Below are 15,410 nucleotides of genomic sequence, written 5' to 3' on the forward strand. Positions count from 1 at the left end.
AAATTAGGACTTTTCACAAAAGTGTATTACAACTTGCAAACTCTGCAGCTGCTCAATCATTTTTTAAAGTTAAATCCCTAATGTCTAGTGAAGTTAGGCCCTTCTACTTAATTATGATGAATAATGCAAATTCCTCCTACTCAGTGATGGCCTATATGGCCTGCTACTATATGAGATGTTGTTTTCCAATTCCAGTCTTCTGTTTCACACAATTACTGCAGCATTCCTTAGTGCTATTGAACCACTGCTGTGCCCTGACAGATGTTTACCCTTGATTTTTCCCTGAAACAACTATTTAAACTAAAAATAACATAAAATGCACACTGCTATGAAATGGCCACAATGGCTGTGGTTTGACGTTATAAAAATCTAATTAACAGTGACAGATTCTGGAACAGATTTCTGATAGGAAACGCAGGGTCACTTTTGCTTAACTAGTTCCAAGCTGAAACCTCATAGGCTTGGGTAAGGGAGGTGCATGAACTGCCTGCAATAACTAAATAGACCTATGTGAATTGGAAAAGTTTTCTTTTGCGTGTTGCTCTGTTGAACAAAGGTTGTTTCTGACAGCTTAATAGTGTTCTATTCTTAGCCAAAATTTCTAGTGTGTAAAAAAAAAAAAAAAAAATCTGCCGTAGCTCAAGAATACTGTTATGAACAGCTTTGCTAGTTTTTATTATTGCTCTTTGCAAGCATTCCACGCAGCTTAACAGGCACCTTAATTTATCTGAGTAGGGCCAGACCCTTGTCACTATGGAAACACCTTCACACTTGAGAAATATTTCGCAAGGAGGCAAGGTTGGTTCACTTACAGAATTGCTCTTTTCAGATGAGAGTAAGTATATTGTATTTCCCAGCATGTACAGATCAGTAGGAAAGGAAGAACTGAAGCGAGTTTTCATTTTCTGCACAGGTGGAAATGGTGGTTTGCTCTTATTTCTTAGAAGAATTAAGCTCTTCGGGAAGGAGACTTCACGAATCACTTTGTGCATTGACTGCTATAGGACAGAAGATTACTGCAAAATTGTTATTGCAGAGATGTTGTGTCATTATAGTTCTAAAAATGTCATTATTATATTTGGAGCCCTCAGATGTAGTTTAGATAGACAGTATGGAAGAGGGTAATAAAGAATTGCTCACTGCAATCTAAGACTTGGAAAGACCAGCACAACCCTACTTTATATGGTATCTTCATTTGTAAAGTAATTACCTCTGGCTATTACCACCTCCTAAAAAAAAGAAAACAACACAGCTACAAAGTAACAAAAAATAACCAAAAACCAACAGAAACTCCTTAAACCCAACAACCAGACAGGAAGTCACTAAAACACCTTTCATATCCATTAATAAAATGCAGTGTCCTGCCTAATCATAAATCAACATTCAACTTGGGTAAACAAATTTTAAAAAAGGTATTAAAGGGATATTACAGAGCAGGTTGTTTCATCTCTACATTATCCCTCTCATTTGGATTCAATTTTAGTATGTTTTTACTCAGTAACTAAAAATATTTAAGAACAAATACCTGCATAAAGGTAAATTTAGCTGATTTGTCCAATTATTTCAGTATTTCATTTGTATTTAGCAATGAGGCAACACACAAGTTTTAAAGGTATGTTACCAGTTTTCAGTAATATTCACAAGAGCACAAGAACAAAATGAAGATGCTGGTGATTTATTTAGGACTGTTCTTTTTTACTTTATAAGCTTTTTGAGAGTTAGTGCCTTGGACAAGGCTACTATCAGCAGGTAGGAATGCCCACAAAAATATCATCCAAGCAATAAATGCCATTTTATTACTACGCACAATAGCAGCAAGTAATAAATAATTTGATAACTTTTCTCTCTGTATGGAGAAACAGGAATTACAGTCAAGGTTACATTTTTATTATGATTAAACAGTACAGGGCAGTGTAGAATTACTAGGAAGGCCAAAGCTTAGAACTGATGAGATGCATCACCTGGAGGAAAAAAAAAAGTATAATAGAAATTAACAACTGAAAGAGACAATCAGGCACTGAAGTTAAAGAAATTGGTATCGCATTAAAGAAATTCACATTAGTAGTTATGCACCTTCCTATTTCTGTCCAAGTAACAGCAACTGTTGAAGGCATGGCTGAACATTAGGCAAGAACACTTGAATATATTTCCAACAGTTCAGTACAAATTAATTCTTGTTTGAGGCTATTTTTGTCTCTAAGCAGTGGATGCTTAGCTTAGTGTTATTTAAATGAAGATCAGTTAGGCTGTCACATTGTTCCCGGAATGCACAAGTGTGGATTGTGTTTGAAACTACCCCTTTTTTCAGACAGATTTATGTAGACCATGTCTAGATGCTAATGAATATTCAAGCTAGCTTTAAGAAAGTGCAAAACCAGCACTGTTTTGTATTCTCAGCAGCACAAAAATGCATATTTTTAATATAGTTTTTATTTTACCCATATACAGCTTGCCAGTACATAGCACATCACTGCCAAAAAGCAGTACAATTTACTGAATTTAGATGGCTAGAGAGAAGAGGAATTATGTAACAAAAGGGAATAGTGCAACAGTTTTAGGATTGACAGATTTCCACTTTCCGCCCACCCCCCAACATATAAAGCAAATAGAACAATGTTAATTTTAAAATTTTTGGTTGCAATGGTTTTAGATTTATATAAACATAAGTTATAAAAAGTATAGGGCATAGAAACAGTTTACAAATAAGTTAAATTTCAATTATCTCAGTATTCACATTAGAAAAATATACATTTTTATATAGACAGTCTTTTCCAGAAGAAAGCATGTACAGTATTCTAATTTATGGCTCCAATTCGCTTTGTGAGAGCAAAAGGTTTTCACTTTGGCCATCTGCTTCCATTGCCAGTAGTGCTTCCACAGTTTCCAAAGGTATCCCATCCGGTGCGCGGATGTGCATTGTAGTACCATTAGAATCAGTTACAATAACAATGCCTTCTGCCTGAGACAAAAGAGCAGTATCCGGATGAGACAAAATAAGCCCATCTGAAGTCTGAATAAAAATCTGTTCATGTCCCTGAGTCAAAAAACCATGGCTCTCATCAGTAATCTCAAAAGCTACAGTTTCATCTACAGTAATTGTATTCTCCAGCTCATGTTGTTCCCCTGTCCCACAAGAAAATTCACCCATGTTTTTAAAAGAGCAGTCCTGGCTCAGGTGAGCAGGCAGGGATACTTCCTGGACAGGATTCTGGTGCAACTCAGTCTGAGCATAGTGGGGATGGCTTATTGGCACGTTTGTTGAAAACACTTTTCCAAGCTGCTGCATTTCCTCAGTCGTATCTGCATTGTGAAGTTGCTCAGAATGTCCTTTAACAGCAAAACCATGGCTTTCTTCTTGCAGTGCCTGGTATTTTTGATTGAGACCATTTTCTTCCCTCCTTGGCAAGTCAGTTGTCTGAATGCCCGCTGCATGCTCTGACACAGAGTTGCAGAGTGGAGGAGCTGACAGTCCACCTGCTGTATTCTCACTCACAAAGCGTGCTTGAATTAATTCTGCTGAGCCGTCTGCTTCAACAGGCAATACGACTTCAGTATGCAGCAGAGATGTGTCACCTGCAGTATCTGGCCCCTGCGCGTCTGCGGGTTGGGAATACTCTATCCTCATTTCCACAGCCTGAGAGAAGGGACCTGAATTTTCAGCACTGATTCTAACTCCTGAACCTACAAGCGAATTCTGTTCCTCCGCTGGTAACAGGCTTCCAGTTGTGCAGCAAGTGATATGTTTACCTTCTGAAAGCAGGATTTCTCCATTTAATGGATTAAAACCTGAAAAATTGAAAGAAATATCATTTTGTTGAGCAATCTAGTACTGCATGCACAAAAAGTTATTTTTTCAGCTTTAACTTTGGAGGAAAAGCTAAACCACTTTCCTCCTTCCCTCCCCTAAATTAGGGAGCGTGAAGCCTTTTTGAAACATTTCAAAGCACTTCCTAATGAGAAGACTGGTATAAAAATATTTAAGGTACTTTTTGGATAGTGAAATATTACTGCGTATTTCAATAACAAAGGACCTTACACTGGAAGCAGCATTTTTCTGTTAATCCCAAAAAACACCTGAGCTGGAAGTCAAACTGTTCCCCCCACACACCTCCTATCTGGCACGCTGCCACTAACATTAAGTGAGAAGGAATATTCCAGGCACAAGGTTGTCAGTTGCTCGTCCTCATTACCATTACTATATATATAAGAGAATAAAAATATAAGAGAATAAAAATTCTCTTGATAAGTCAAGCTCTAGGATTCAGAGAAGTCAAATTACTACATATCTAATGAGCTGTGCTAGCAGCCACAGTACAGAAAGGGTAAAACACTAGAAATTTAGTGTGTTTTACCAGTTCTATGACCTGGACTAAGAGTTCTCATAAGCTTAGCAGGCAGTTGAACAGTATCTGCCAAGCAGCAGTAGCTTGAGCCATCAATTTTTATTGAAGATCAAGAGGAACAGAGAGGTTTTTTTCTGCTGTTATTATGAAAGATATCACTGCACCACAAAGGAGGCCTAACAGCTCAGAAAGGACTGTTTTAACTTTCTGTGCTGTAGACTAACAAAAGCCCTCCTAGCATGTACAAGTGAAACACCAATAAAACAACAACCTGATAGGCCAGAAGAAAACCGTAAGATAACAAGAAATAAGCATTATCATGCAGAGAGGCTTCCAGAGAAAGAAAGATAAACTGGGGGAAGGATAGGGAACAACGCAAAACCAAAAAAAAGCAACCACTGACAAAGACATGCAAAGGGCAAAAGAAAAGCAGCTTATGGCAGCATCAAAAAAAGATGTGTACAAAGCAAGAGGATGGAAGTGCTACATACTTTACTCGAGATGGGTAAGGGCTGGGATCTTTCACAACAGTAATTGCAATGCCTCTGAACAGTGCAACACTTTAAAATGAAAGACCAGTGCAGTTTTGGGAGATTACAAATGGGGACCCATCTCTGTTTCCTCTCTAATCCACTCACCCTGAGGAGCAGGGGGAATAAAAATAAAGAGGAGAGAAAAAGACAGACAGCCCAAAGACTGTTGTACAAAATGGTATCTCAGTTCCAGCCTTTAGCTCCTGTATCTCCCCTGGGATACAGGACAGCCTGCAGCAGCTCTTCCCCTCCCCCAGGATCCACAAAGCTCTGATGATTCCACTCTTGCAGTCTTCTGGGGCAAGGAGGAAAGACATACCCACTGCTTCCTCTTCCTCTGCTCTCCCCCTGCTGCCACAGAGGCTGTGCACTATCTCCGCTCTAAGGAACAGCGCGGTCAGGAAGCATTCAGGAAACGCGCAGCAGAGGACAGTGCTATTCTCTCAATTCTGCAGCAGTATCAGTGACAGGATGATTATGCGTTTAGAATTGAGCTACTGTTGTGGTTTGCATCATTCATAACTTCCCCTCTCCCCAGCGAAGACCTGCTTTTGAAGAACCCAGGAAGCAAGCTGAGAAATGAAACCTTAAGACAAAAACCACAGTAGCTTGAAGAACAAAGCTCAGCTCCTCCACGAACAGAACAGAATTGGAAAATGGGAAGAGGTTACCATCTTTTTCAAAGAGTGTACATAAATTCCCACTCTTTTCTTTCACTTCATCTTGACTGGCATAAGCATTATTCACATTCTCCATTACGTCTTCTAACTTGGTCCTTTTGGCTGATGGCAACAGTTCCTCCCCTGAGCTCTGTCAATACAAGACATAATTAACTGGCTGCCACCACAACAGCTAACAGTATTGGAAAAGAACACAAAACAACTGTGGGCACTTTGCAGCAGTGAACTGATACTGTCCTTGAAAACAAGATTTTGCACTGAGAAAGGACTTCCTAGGAGGTAAGGATTTAAACACAGCTCTCACGCTTAGCCAAAATACCACTGATAGTTTTTGATATTTGGTTGAAACGATCTGCCCTGGCTTCGGTATCAAAAGTTTCTCTCTAAGCCTTTGTGATTAGCTGTATGGCGTGATACCTTCTATAACCTCTCTCTCCAACGTCAGTAAAGGGCTGTGAACAACTTGCCCAGCATTGTTTGGTTAAAGAACATATCAGCTCAAATCTAACCATTGGCAGAAAAACAGAAGAGTGCCAGTCTTATTTTTCCTCCACCAGAAACAACTCTAAATTAAATAAAAATAAAACAGTTGAGGGGAAGGACCACAGAGATGGGACTTTCAAGAAAAAGGAAATAGACCACACTCCCTGCTCCAGCTGCCAAAAGACCAAATCTGGGGAACTGACTTACTAGAAAGGAGCTGTTTTCATGCACGCCTGCCAACCACCAGATAGCACTGCAACCGCTTGTCCAACACCTGAGCCTGCTGCAGGTTAGCTTTTTCTACTTAACCAGAGGTCAGATAATACTAGTATGATTTATAAATAAAATATCCATTTCAACAAGCTTTAATATGTTCTGGTTTCAGTTTTAGTTCTCACAAAAGCATTCCATACCTCAGCTAACCGTTTTTGTCCCAGTATCTCCACCGGCACTTGCTCACTACCCATTTTAATTATATGTTGTGAGCAAGAGTCTATGCCTTGCACCTTTTGTTCTCCAGTGAGTATTTCTGTAATTCCCAGTGATTCAGCAACCTTTAAAGACAGTTACAGGGAAAAAAGTGAAAGTTAGCCTCTCCAGTCTGAACACAAAAATACTGAAATACTGATTCATTTTCTTACAGCTAAACCAGAAGTACACAGAGTTCCAGCCTGACAACCATTCATTACAGCATAAAGAATTATTTCGACTCTGATGTTTTCTTCTAGCTTCCACATTAATAGAACATGACCTTCTTTTGAAGGTGAACATTAATGGGCAAACTCAAAAGAATTAGGAGTACAGTGGTTATATATAGAATCCAGAAACAGTTACTCAGAGCAGGGTTTAATAAAGAAGATTGTAGAGGCTCTTCATTACTTAGAAAAACATGCAAGTCTTGCTATTTAAAAGTATCTGTTAGTAGCTAAAGATTATATATTTTTTCCAAATCCCATTTTTGTGCTTCATCCTTATGTAGGTGTGCTACTATACAACTTCTCCACATTTATTTTTTCCTTTAACGAGCATAACCCTATATTAAGAAAGCACATTAAAACTGAAAAGAAGTAAGAAATAGATTCAAATTTGGGACTGCTGGTATGGACAGCATCCCTTTACTCAGTGCAACTTAATTTCTCCAAATGGAAACAATTGGTCAGCTACAAAATAGATGAGCATGCAGTAATTCTAGGAAGTTTTTCCAATACATACAGTGAATGTCATGAGATATTCCAAAAAATAATAAGCACTACTAACAGCCCATACCGGAGTTCATTGTTAGCCCGGATTATTGTACAAACAAAGATTTTCCCTCTACCTTCCCTATTTTAAGTTTTCAAGTATGCTCTCCTCTCACTGTAGTTGCAAGTTCAGTGCAGATGTACCCTTATGAACACATCATTTAGAAATTTTATTGGACGTAAGATGCAAAACAGAGGGGAAAAATCAAGAACATGTTATGTACAAAGATCTGTTTTATTCCAGTGAAGAGGAATATGTACCAAATAAAGGTCAAACAGATCCATATTAACACACACACAAAAATCAACAATGAATCTGAAGAGTTACTGAAATAATGGTTTGCAATTTTATCAATGTATTCATTATCTTTTGAATTTGTTAGTATAACTGAACTGCACAGAAGCCATTTGGTTTGTACTCATTCTGCAATGAAACCACTTATCCCGTTAAGTCAAAGCCACCCAATTTAAACATAGCCCTTTTCCCTCCTAACCGAGTATCAGTGTACTTTTAACACTAAACACACTTTGCAGTAACGTACAGCTTCGTTCCACCCTACCCTAGATATGCAGACAGATACAAGAAATCAGTACTATTAGAACTGTTTTTATTTGTTAAGTTTCTAGTTTTATACGTTGCCATGCGCTAGAATTGTAGTTTTGTTATGGATTTACTTTTTCTCTTTGCTTGCTTATTGTACGTTTTGCAATACCATGATACCAGGATAACAAAACTTATCAGACAAAATATCAAAACATCTTAAAAGCATCTAAAATAGACAAAGAGCAGAAATAGCACAGTTCCAAGTAGAGTATTTTATTACCTTAGCATCTTTTATTTCAACAGGCTGCTGGCAACTGAGCAAATCAGAATTACTGAGGTGATCGTAAGCCATTTTCTTTACCATATTATGCAACTCTTCAAATTCCCTATACACATCTGGGAAGTAAGCTTTGGCTGGATACCCTTTTTCCACCTAGAAATAAAAGAAGAAAGGTTTTGTTTCCACCCTATATATTTTAAATAAGATGAAATGAAAATCTATCATTTTGTTCAACATTTAAAAATACTAGCAGTCAAGTCAAAAGACTAAGGGATCTTCAAAAATGCCACTGAACCAGAGAGCAAATACCTTCTAGCAGGAGACCTGTCAGCAAGAAACCTGTGTAAAACTGAAGTGTGACATCTGTAAAACTGCAGCTGCCTAGAACATCTATATTCTGCACAATGCTAACTTAGGAAATTCAGATACATCTCTAAAGGAATCTTTTAATGTATATTAATGGAAGTTGCTCTAAAATAATATAACATTTTTACATTAAAAAAAATAATCAAATAACCTCACCTTCATCAACAGGAATTCATAGACTGTAACAAGCTTTGTAAGGCGTGGGAGAGCCAGCTCCATCAAGTCTTCATTATCACACTGCTGTATTAGCTGTGAAGAGCCATAATGAGTTTATTAGAGCAAAGTAGCCTCCAGAGGTTAATGCATCCCACATTCAGAACATAAAATATTGCTACTCTTCTGCAAGGAACATAAAGGTATCCTACATCAGGGTGACTTTTTTTTTTCTCTCTATTTTAAATAGGTAGCACATAGCACACTGTCAGTCCTATAGGCAATTGCTGTTAAAAATGCAAGGAATAAGTTTGCCTTTGGGTGCAGGGGGTGGGGGGCACAGATAGACATACTTTAAGTTTTAGCAGCTTTAAGAATAAAAGCAAATGTAACACCAGAAGATAAGTTAAAATGCCAGGAGATAAATTAAAAATACCTCAAAGCTGTTACTACACATGTGTACAGACAACACTCAGTCCGACAAGCATTGCAAACTAAGAAAAAAGAGCAACATTAGTAGATTCGGGAGCCATTAAAGATCTTCAACAACACACAGGAAACAAACAAAAAATCATATTAGGTGCACAGATTTTAATCCTCTTTCTATCCTCTCCCAAATGCTTTTCTGTGTGTACGTTAAAATGTTGCCTCACTTCAGTTGGGTCTATTTCTTTTGATTGTGTTATAGTTGTGTTATAGTAGATGCACAATAGTAGCTAGTAACTTTTCTTCTCCAGAAGAAAAGCAGAAGTATATCTACATGTCAAAAGGCCCTTTCCATACAGAGTTCCCATTTTCACTTTGTCCAGCATTCTGCTCTAAGCATTTTTTCCCTGAAAGCCAACGTAATACTTTCTTCTTAGCAAATATCTTATGCTAAATATCTTTTCAGTAAACAAGAACATCAACTATCAGTCTTTTTGGAAATAATCCTTGAGGTAACACAAACATTAAAAAAAGGTGGGGGAGGAGAAACTTATGAAGTAATTACAGAAGAGAACCATACCTCTTTTAACCTAGCTTTTCTTCTGAATACATTGTGTTCTGTTGACACACTACTAAGTGACTTTGAAGGGGACTGACCAGGTCTGCTAAGCCTTCCAGAGCACCTAGATCTTCCACCCATCCTTGGTCGACCACGTCTCTTCCGTCGTCTGGGTCTTCCAGGTCCTTTTGGTTTTATGGGTCCCCGGTGTCCTGAACTGCTTTCATTTTGTTGTTCTTCCATCAGGTGCCTGCTTTCTCCAGAGTTACAATTCTTAATTAAAAGAAAAATTAAAAGTATTTATTCACCATTTGGAACAGTATTTTAGGCACAATTTTATAATTAAGTCTTCATCTACGCAAAAATTAAATAGTATATTAAACAAATACAAGGTTGGAAACAAGCATAACTTTAAAGAAAGTTACAGAAGAAATTCAGCACATTAGTAAGACTGCGACCTCAGCAATATTTACATGCCTTTATTTATAAAGTTAGCCTTTTTGATCTGCAAATTACCATACAAAATACAAAGATCAGGAGAATATAGTTAGAGTTGTTTATGCCTGTTAAATATGCTTAGTATTTTTGAAATAAAATATTGCCTCTTTGAATAGAGAGGTTATAGAAGTAAACCTTAATTAGCAATGAAACACACACCAAAAAAAAATGTGTTCATTGGAACCATGTGAAAGCACAGAGATTTTATGAAACTTAAGAAGTTTGGGCAGCCACGAACAGCGACTAGCCCAATAACTAAAGTCAAAATATATTTCCCAATCTCTATGAATATAGCTACATAGCTTCTGTTATAAAAGCACAAGGCAAACCTCAAAGTACATTTTCTGTTTTTTAAATTATCATAGTGATCTTAGCGCAAAGAGATTTTTACTGATCAAAGTAGTGATTTCTTACTAAAGATTTCACTTCCAAGCTAGAATTTCTAAGAATGTCCCTGTATTCTTTTAAGAGGCTTGAACAACAGCTCAAGCTTATTTTCTTAATCAATACTTTTTCACCTTAATGTGTAGTAGCTTCCTACTACTCTAGTAAGTAGGAAAGCTGACAAAACGACACCAGTTCTAGCCCATGGATTAAGTTACTATATTAGTTCTAAACACAAGACTAGGTTGAACATGGGGGTCTTGTATGCCTTCCTCTATCTATCAATGTACCAGTTTTAGTAATCCTGCTATTCTTTCTAGGAAATAATTATCTGGCCAAAAATCATAAATAAATCAACGAGTTACAGCACAAACTTCTAGTATTGGTTTTTGCCAGTTAAAGATAACTGGTATGATAGCAATCTAGCAGTAAGAAGTAAGTGTTGAGATTGTCTGAAGATTTTTGTTTGCATGTTTCTAGGTGTTTTGTTTATTTATTTAAAGAATTCCTCTCCTGGGTAACATGAGTGCTGCACAGGGAAATAAATATATAATAATACAGGCAGCAGACGTCAGTATTCTGTGCTTCTCTCTTTTTCTGAAGATGACAGAAAAGCACAGAGGATGAGATGTTTTGTTTGCTGTGTTGGCACCTTGACCTGAAGCTTTCATGTTTCTGAGAACAGCTTCCGTTCTAAGTAAAAATACAGCATTGCTACAGCTAAAAAGGGTAGTGTTTCTTAGGCAACAATTCCATCAGCTCTTGCTGCAAGCTGTTGGTCAGAGAAGAGATAACTCTACTTTGAAGAGAAACTTTAAGTTAAATTGACCAGCCTAAGACATCCCAGAAAAATGCAGCTGAAATTGCTTCCAAGCCAGAGTCAAGCTTCAAAGTGTTCAGTCTGCAGGGATGAACTGCAGCCTCACTTCAAAACTCACGTAAGCCTCACTTTCAAAACCTGGTGTAGGAAAAGCTGTGGTCCACTGTCCAATTCCAAATAAGTTTTGCCACAGAAAAAAAATGCTTCAGTAACAGAAATTGATGAAGCAGATGATGTCTTGCTGTCTGTCATGAAGAAGGCTATATATAGCTGAACAACGTAGCATTCTTATATGGAAAAAAGAAGGCTATTTATGCAGACCTATTTTTTTTCCAATCTGCAAAGTGCATGTCAGAAAGCCAGTAATAAAGGAATGCTTGGTGAATATTTTATGTTTCTGTGCAAGAATACTATTCCTGACACATTTAAAAAAAAACAACAAACAAACAGGTTGTTGTCTCTTGCAAACACCTTAATGGGAAATATGTTTAATTTAGCATATTGGTGGATATTGCTGGGCAGCACAAGACTTGCATGTTTTACCATTGAGCACCACTGAATTCACATGTATTTAGATCCCTACCTTCAGTCTTTTCAAAAATACTCATATCATTGTCTACAGGAACTCAGATGAATGAGTACAGTATGCTGCTATTAAAATTGCCTTTCTATTTTCTACAAAACCGACAGCTGTAACACACTTTACCTGTCCTCCAGCCTGCGAACCAACGGTTTCTTCCAAATTGGTAGACAGTGCATATTCATTATTAAAAGTGACGGCAATTGAATCCAAATGTGCTGGACTCATTGTTTCCACTCCTGTTCCACACGGATTGTCCACAAATATACTTCCATTAGGCTTATTTAAAGGTATTTTTTGAGGTGCAGGCTCCAGCTGTCCATGACCTGGATTAAGTTTATAATGTCTTGCTAATCCTCCTTTTCCTATATAGGATTTTTCACACGTCTGACATTTAAACATTCTGGGTTTCAGATTATAATTTGAAGAATTAAATAACGCATCCTTTCCCTTCACCTTTCCTTCTTCATCATCTTCTATACTCAGTTCAGAGTAATCATCAGAATCAGACTGATGACCATGAGCCAAATCCTCCATCTTAATGAATTTATAATCTTTAGCCTTGTATTTTGGAGGGCGTGAAATCCGTCCAGAACGAGTTTTCACTTTCAAAGATTTTTTTAGCTTGTCTTTTTGTTTTTTTTCAAGACATGGTGTCAGGGTATTTGTTGAGTTGGCTGCAACCATGGTGATATTTGAAGACCTTGTAGCTGATACTGTGGCACGTGCCGTTTTCTGCCCGTTCAGCATCTTACTTGTAGCAGTCTTGTTTACAGACACCGATCCACCAGACGGTAAAGGTCTCTGCACAAGCGATTGAATTGGAGATTCGGAAGAACTATGTAGGAAAATCTGCTGCTGCTCCTGCTCGGTTCCTGTAACAGGCTGTATTCTAATTATCTGGGGATTAATAACGCCAAGTCCAGGTATGCTAGAATTTCTACCAACCGACTGACTCAGTGTTATAGTTTTGGGCTGGACTGGTGCCAATGATGGCATTGGCCTTTCAGGTTCTTTCATCTGTTCTGGCTGCACTTGGACACAAATGGCCTCCAGCTGCTTTTGTGGAAAAAAAAAAAAAAAAGAGTTCAGGTTACACAAATACAGCATTAATTAAATAAAGCCAGTATTTATCAATATGATTCATACATGCCCTTAGAGCAAGGCAGGAAGAAATGAATTCACGTTGTTAGTTTTTGATTTAAACGCATCAAAGCCCTGACTGAATGTCAAAGAGCAGGTTCCCTTCCTTCAAGCTATGGGCTTTCCTGCACGTTCACCGGTCTAACTGCTGCTAGCTAAAGCACGTGAAGTTTGCTCGTGGGTGACATTACAGCTTTGCTTCCTGCAAGCAGGCCTGTCCTGGAGCAGCAGAGTCGACGGCATCCCGTAGGCAGGTTCATAACCTGCAACAAGCCCAAGGCAGAGGAGCTGCAGCCTGCTACAGGGCACAGGCCACACACCCCATGCAGGACGTGCAAGTGCTCTGTTAGGAGAGCTTTGAGACCACGAGCTGTAACGTGTGCTTCCTCTTATCCACCTCCTTCCTATTCTCTCTCCCCCTTCCAAATTTCCACCTTAGCCCCAAACCGACCACCCGCCAACCTCAAACACCGCCCGGGAGCCCGAGCTCTGCCCCTTTCCTCAAGCAGGGCCCTGAGGAGCCACCCGAGCTTCACCCCCCGGGCTGCTTTCAGCACACCGACACCCCGGGTGGCAGCAGCCGCTACAAACCCCGCTCCCCCCGCTGAGAGCAGGAAGAAAACCCACAAATTAAAGAAGCACCAAGAGCCGAGGCACCCCCAGAAGGCACCCCCACACGGTTACCTGCTGCGGGAGGAGCGGGGCGGCGGCGGCCCCGGCCGGGCCGTGCTGCAGGGCCCCGCTCCGCGGCTGCCGGGCGGCGGCGGCGGCCCGGGGAGCCCCGGGGGGAAGCGGGGCGGCCCCCGGCGGAGCTCCGAGCGGCTCCCGGGCCCTGCTGGCTCTCTCGGGGAGCCGCCGCAGCTTCTCGGCGGCCAGGCGGCCCGCAGGGGGAGGCGGCTCCGCCGGGCTCCCGGAGGCGGCCCCCGGTGGCGCCGGGTTCAGCCCCGTGCCCTCCGCCCGCAGGTAAAGGACGGCGCCAGCGGCGGCTTCAGAGCTCCGCTCCCCGCCTTCCTCCTCCTCCTCCTCTTCCTCCTCTTCGCCGAGGGGAGCCCCGCAGGCGGCCGCCGCCCCGGGGGGCTCCCCCTCAGCGGGAGGAGGAGAAGGAGGAGGAGGGGGGGGCGGTGGCGCCTCCGTGCCCCCCTCCTGGGGAGCCGCCATCTTGACAGGCGGCGGGCGGGAGCCGCAGCAGCCGCCCTGCCCCGGGCAGCGCCCGGAGGAGGAGGAGGAGGAGGAGGAGGCGGCTCCCGGCTTTCATCCCGCCGCGGCACCGAGGGAAGATGAAGGGCGGCAGCCTCGGCCAGCGGGGAGGGAGGGAAAAAGGGAATCTCGCTGGCCCGTACGGGGATCGAACCCGCGACCTTGGCGTTATTAGCACCACGCTCTAACCAACTGAGCTAACCGGCCGCCTGGCGAAAGCTTCTCGCCCAGTGACTATAGATGGACACTACCGGCGCAGTGCACCCAAGGAAAGCAACGAGAGGTAAAAGGCAGAGAAAAAGCAGAATTCGCTGCGCTCGAAAGCCCGGGGACACGCAGAGACCGTAAACCTCTAGCGGAGCCTCCCGCCCGGCTGACAGTGCTGCTCCTGCTGAGGTGCGGGACACGGGGGCAGCTTGCCTTCCCTCTGACCCAACGAGCTCACACCCCCAGGAGACTTCAAGGGTGTAATTCCACTTGCATTGAGTTAGACAATGTATTTGTGGCATGTTTTTTAAAACACTTAACCCTCCCGATGTTTAATGCATTGCTAATATCTCAGTTTGCACGGACAACTGTTTCACCTTCTGCTAATATTTTGCTTTTTATTATATATGCATTTAAAAGCTTTCTTCTTAGCTTTAAAGCTTAGATTAAAATGCAGATATAATGAACAATTCGTGCTGGAGGATTAATAGTTATAATTACCAATCACATTATCAAGAGAGAACACACCAAAAAATAAAACAAAACAAAAACACGACAGTGCAAAAGAGCATGATAGAATTTAATATTGCATGTTAGAATGGTGACCTGCGGATGTTTAACACAACCACAACTGTAGGAAGTGCTCTGTAAAACAGTTCCTAAGCTGTCGCAACACGTGATTCACTATCTGAGGTCGGTCTAACTTCTAGAAATGCTACATGAAAGTGGAAACGCAAGGCTCTGTGATTCTGTGTTGCGTACAGAAAAGTTCACATAATGCAGAGGGAATGCCGATAGCCGCAGTTTGTGCTGTTTTGGGGCCGTTTTACCCCGGACCGCTCCCCTCAGCCCCACTGCGCGGAGCCCCGCACCTCAGCGTGAGGGCAGGAGGCGGCGCCCGCTCGGCGTCACCACTCGCACTGCGCATGCTCCGAACCCTTCCCGCCCTCCCCCGTGGCCAGGCGTGACGTCA

The 15,410-nt window shown here is 41.1% G+C and overlaps 1 protein-coding gene and 1 non-coding gene across 2 annotated transcripts; both read right to left on the reverse strand.

The window, feature by feature from the left end:
- Positions 1-1,841: 1,841 nt before the first annotated feature.
- ZNF839 (zinc finger protein 839) lies at positions 1,842-13,725 on the reverse strand. Its single transcript, XM_032188753.1, has 8 exons — positions 13,718-13,725; positions 12,017-12,949; positions 9,630-9,881; positions 8,627-8,719; positions 8,105-8,257; positions 6,453-6,593; positions 5,548-5,686; positions 1,842-3,786 (listed from the first exon to the last, which is right to left on the reverse strand). Exons 2-8 carry the CDS (start codon positions 12,908-12,910, stop codon positions 2,801-2,803), a joined length of 2,658 nt encoding a protein of 885 aa, XP_032044644.1. The 5' UTR covers positions 12,911-12,949; positions 13,718-13,725; the 3' UTR covers positions 1,842-2,800.
- Positions 13,726-14,363: 638 nt separating this feature from the next.
- On the reverse strand, positions 14,364-14,437 carry TRNAI-AAU. The gene has a single exon. It is a non-coding gene; the product is annotated as a tRNA-Ile (tRNA).
- Between the last annotated feature and the right edge of the window lie 973 nt (positions 14,438-15,410).

This window comes from Aythya fuligula, chromosome 5, assembly GCF_009819795.1.
Source record: "Aythya fuligula isolate bAytFul2 chromosome 5, bAytFul2.pri, whole genome shotgun sequence".
NCBI lineage: Eukaryota > Metazoa > Chordata > Aves > Anseriformes > Anatidae > Aythya > Aythya fuligula.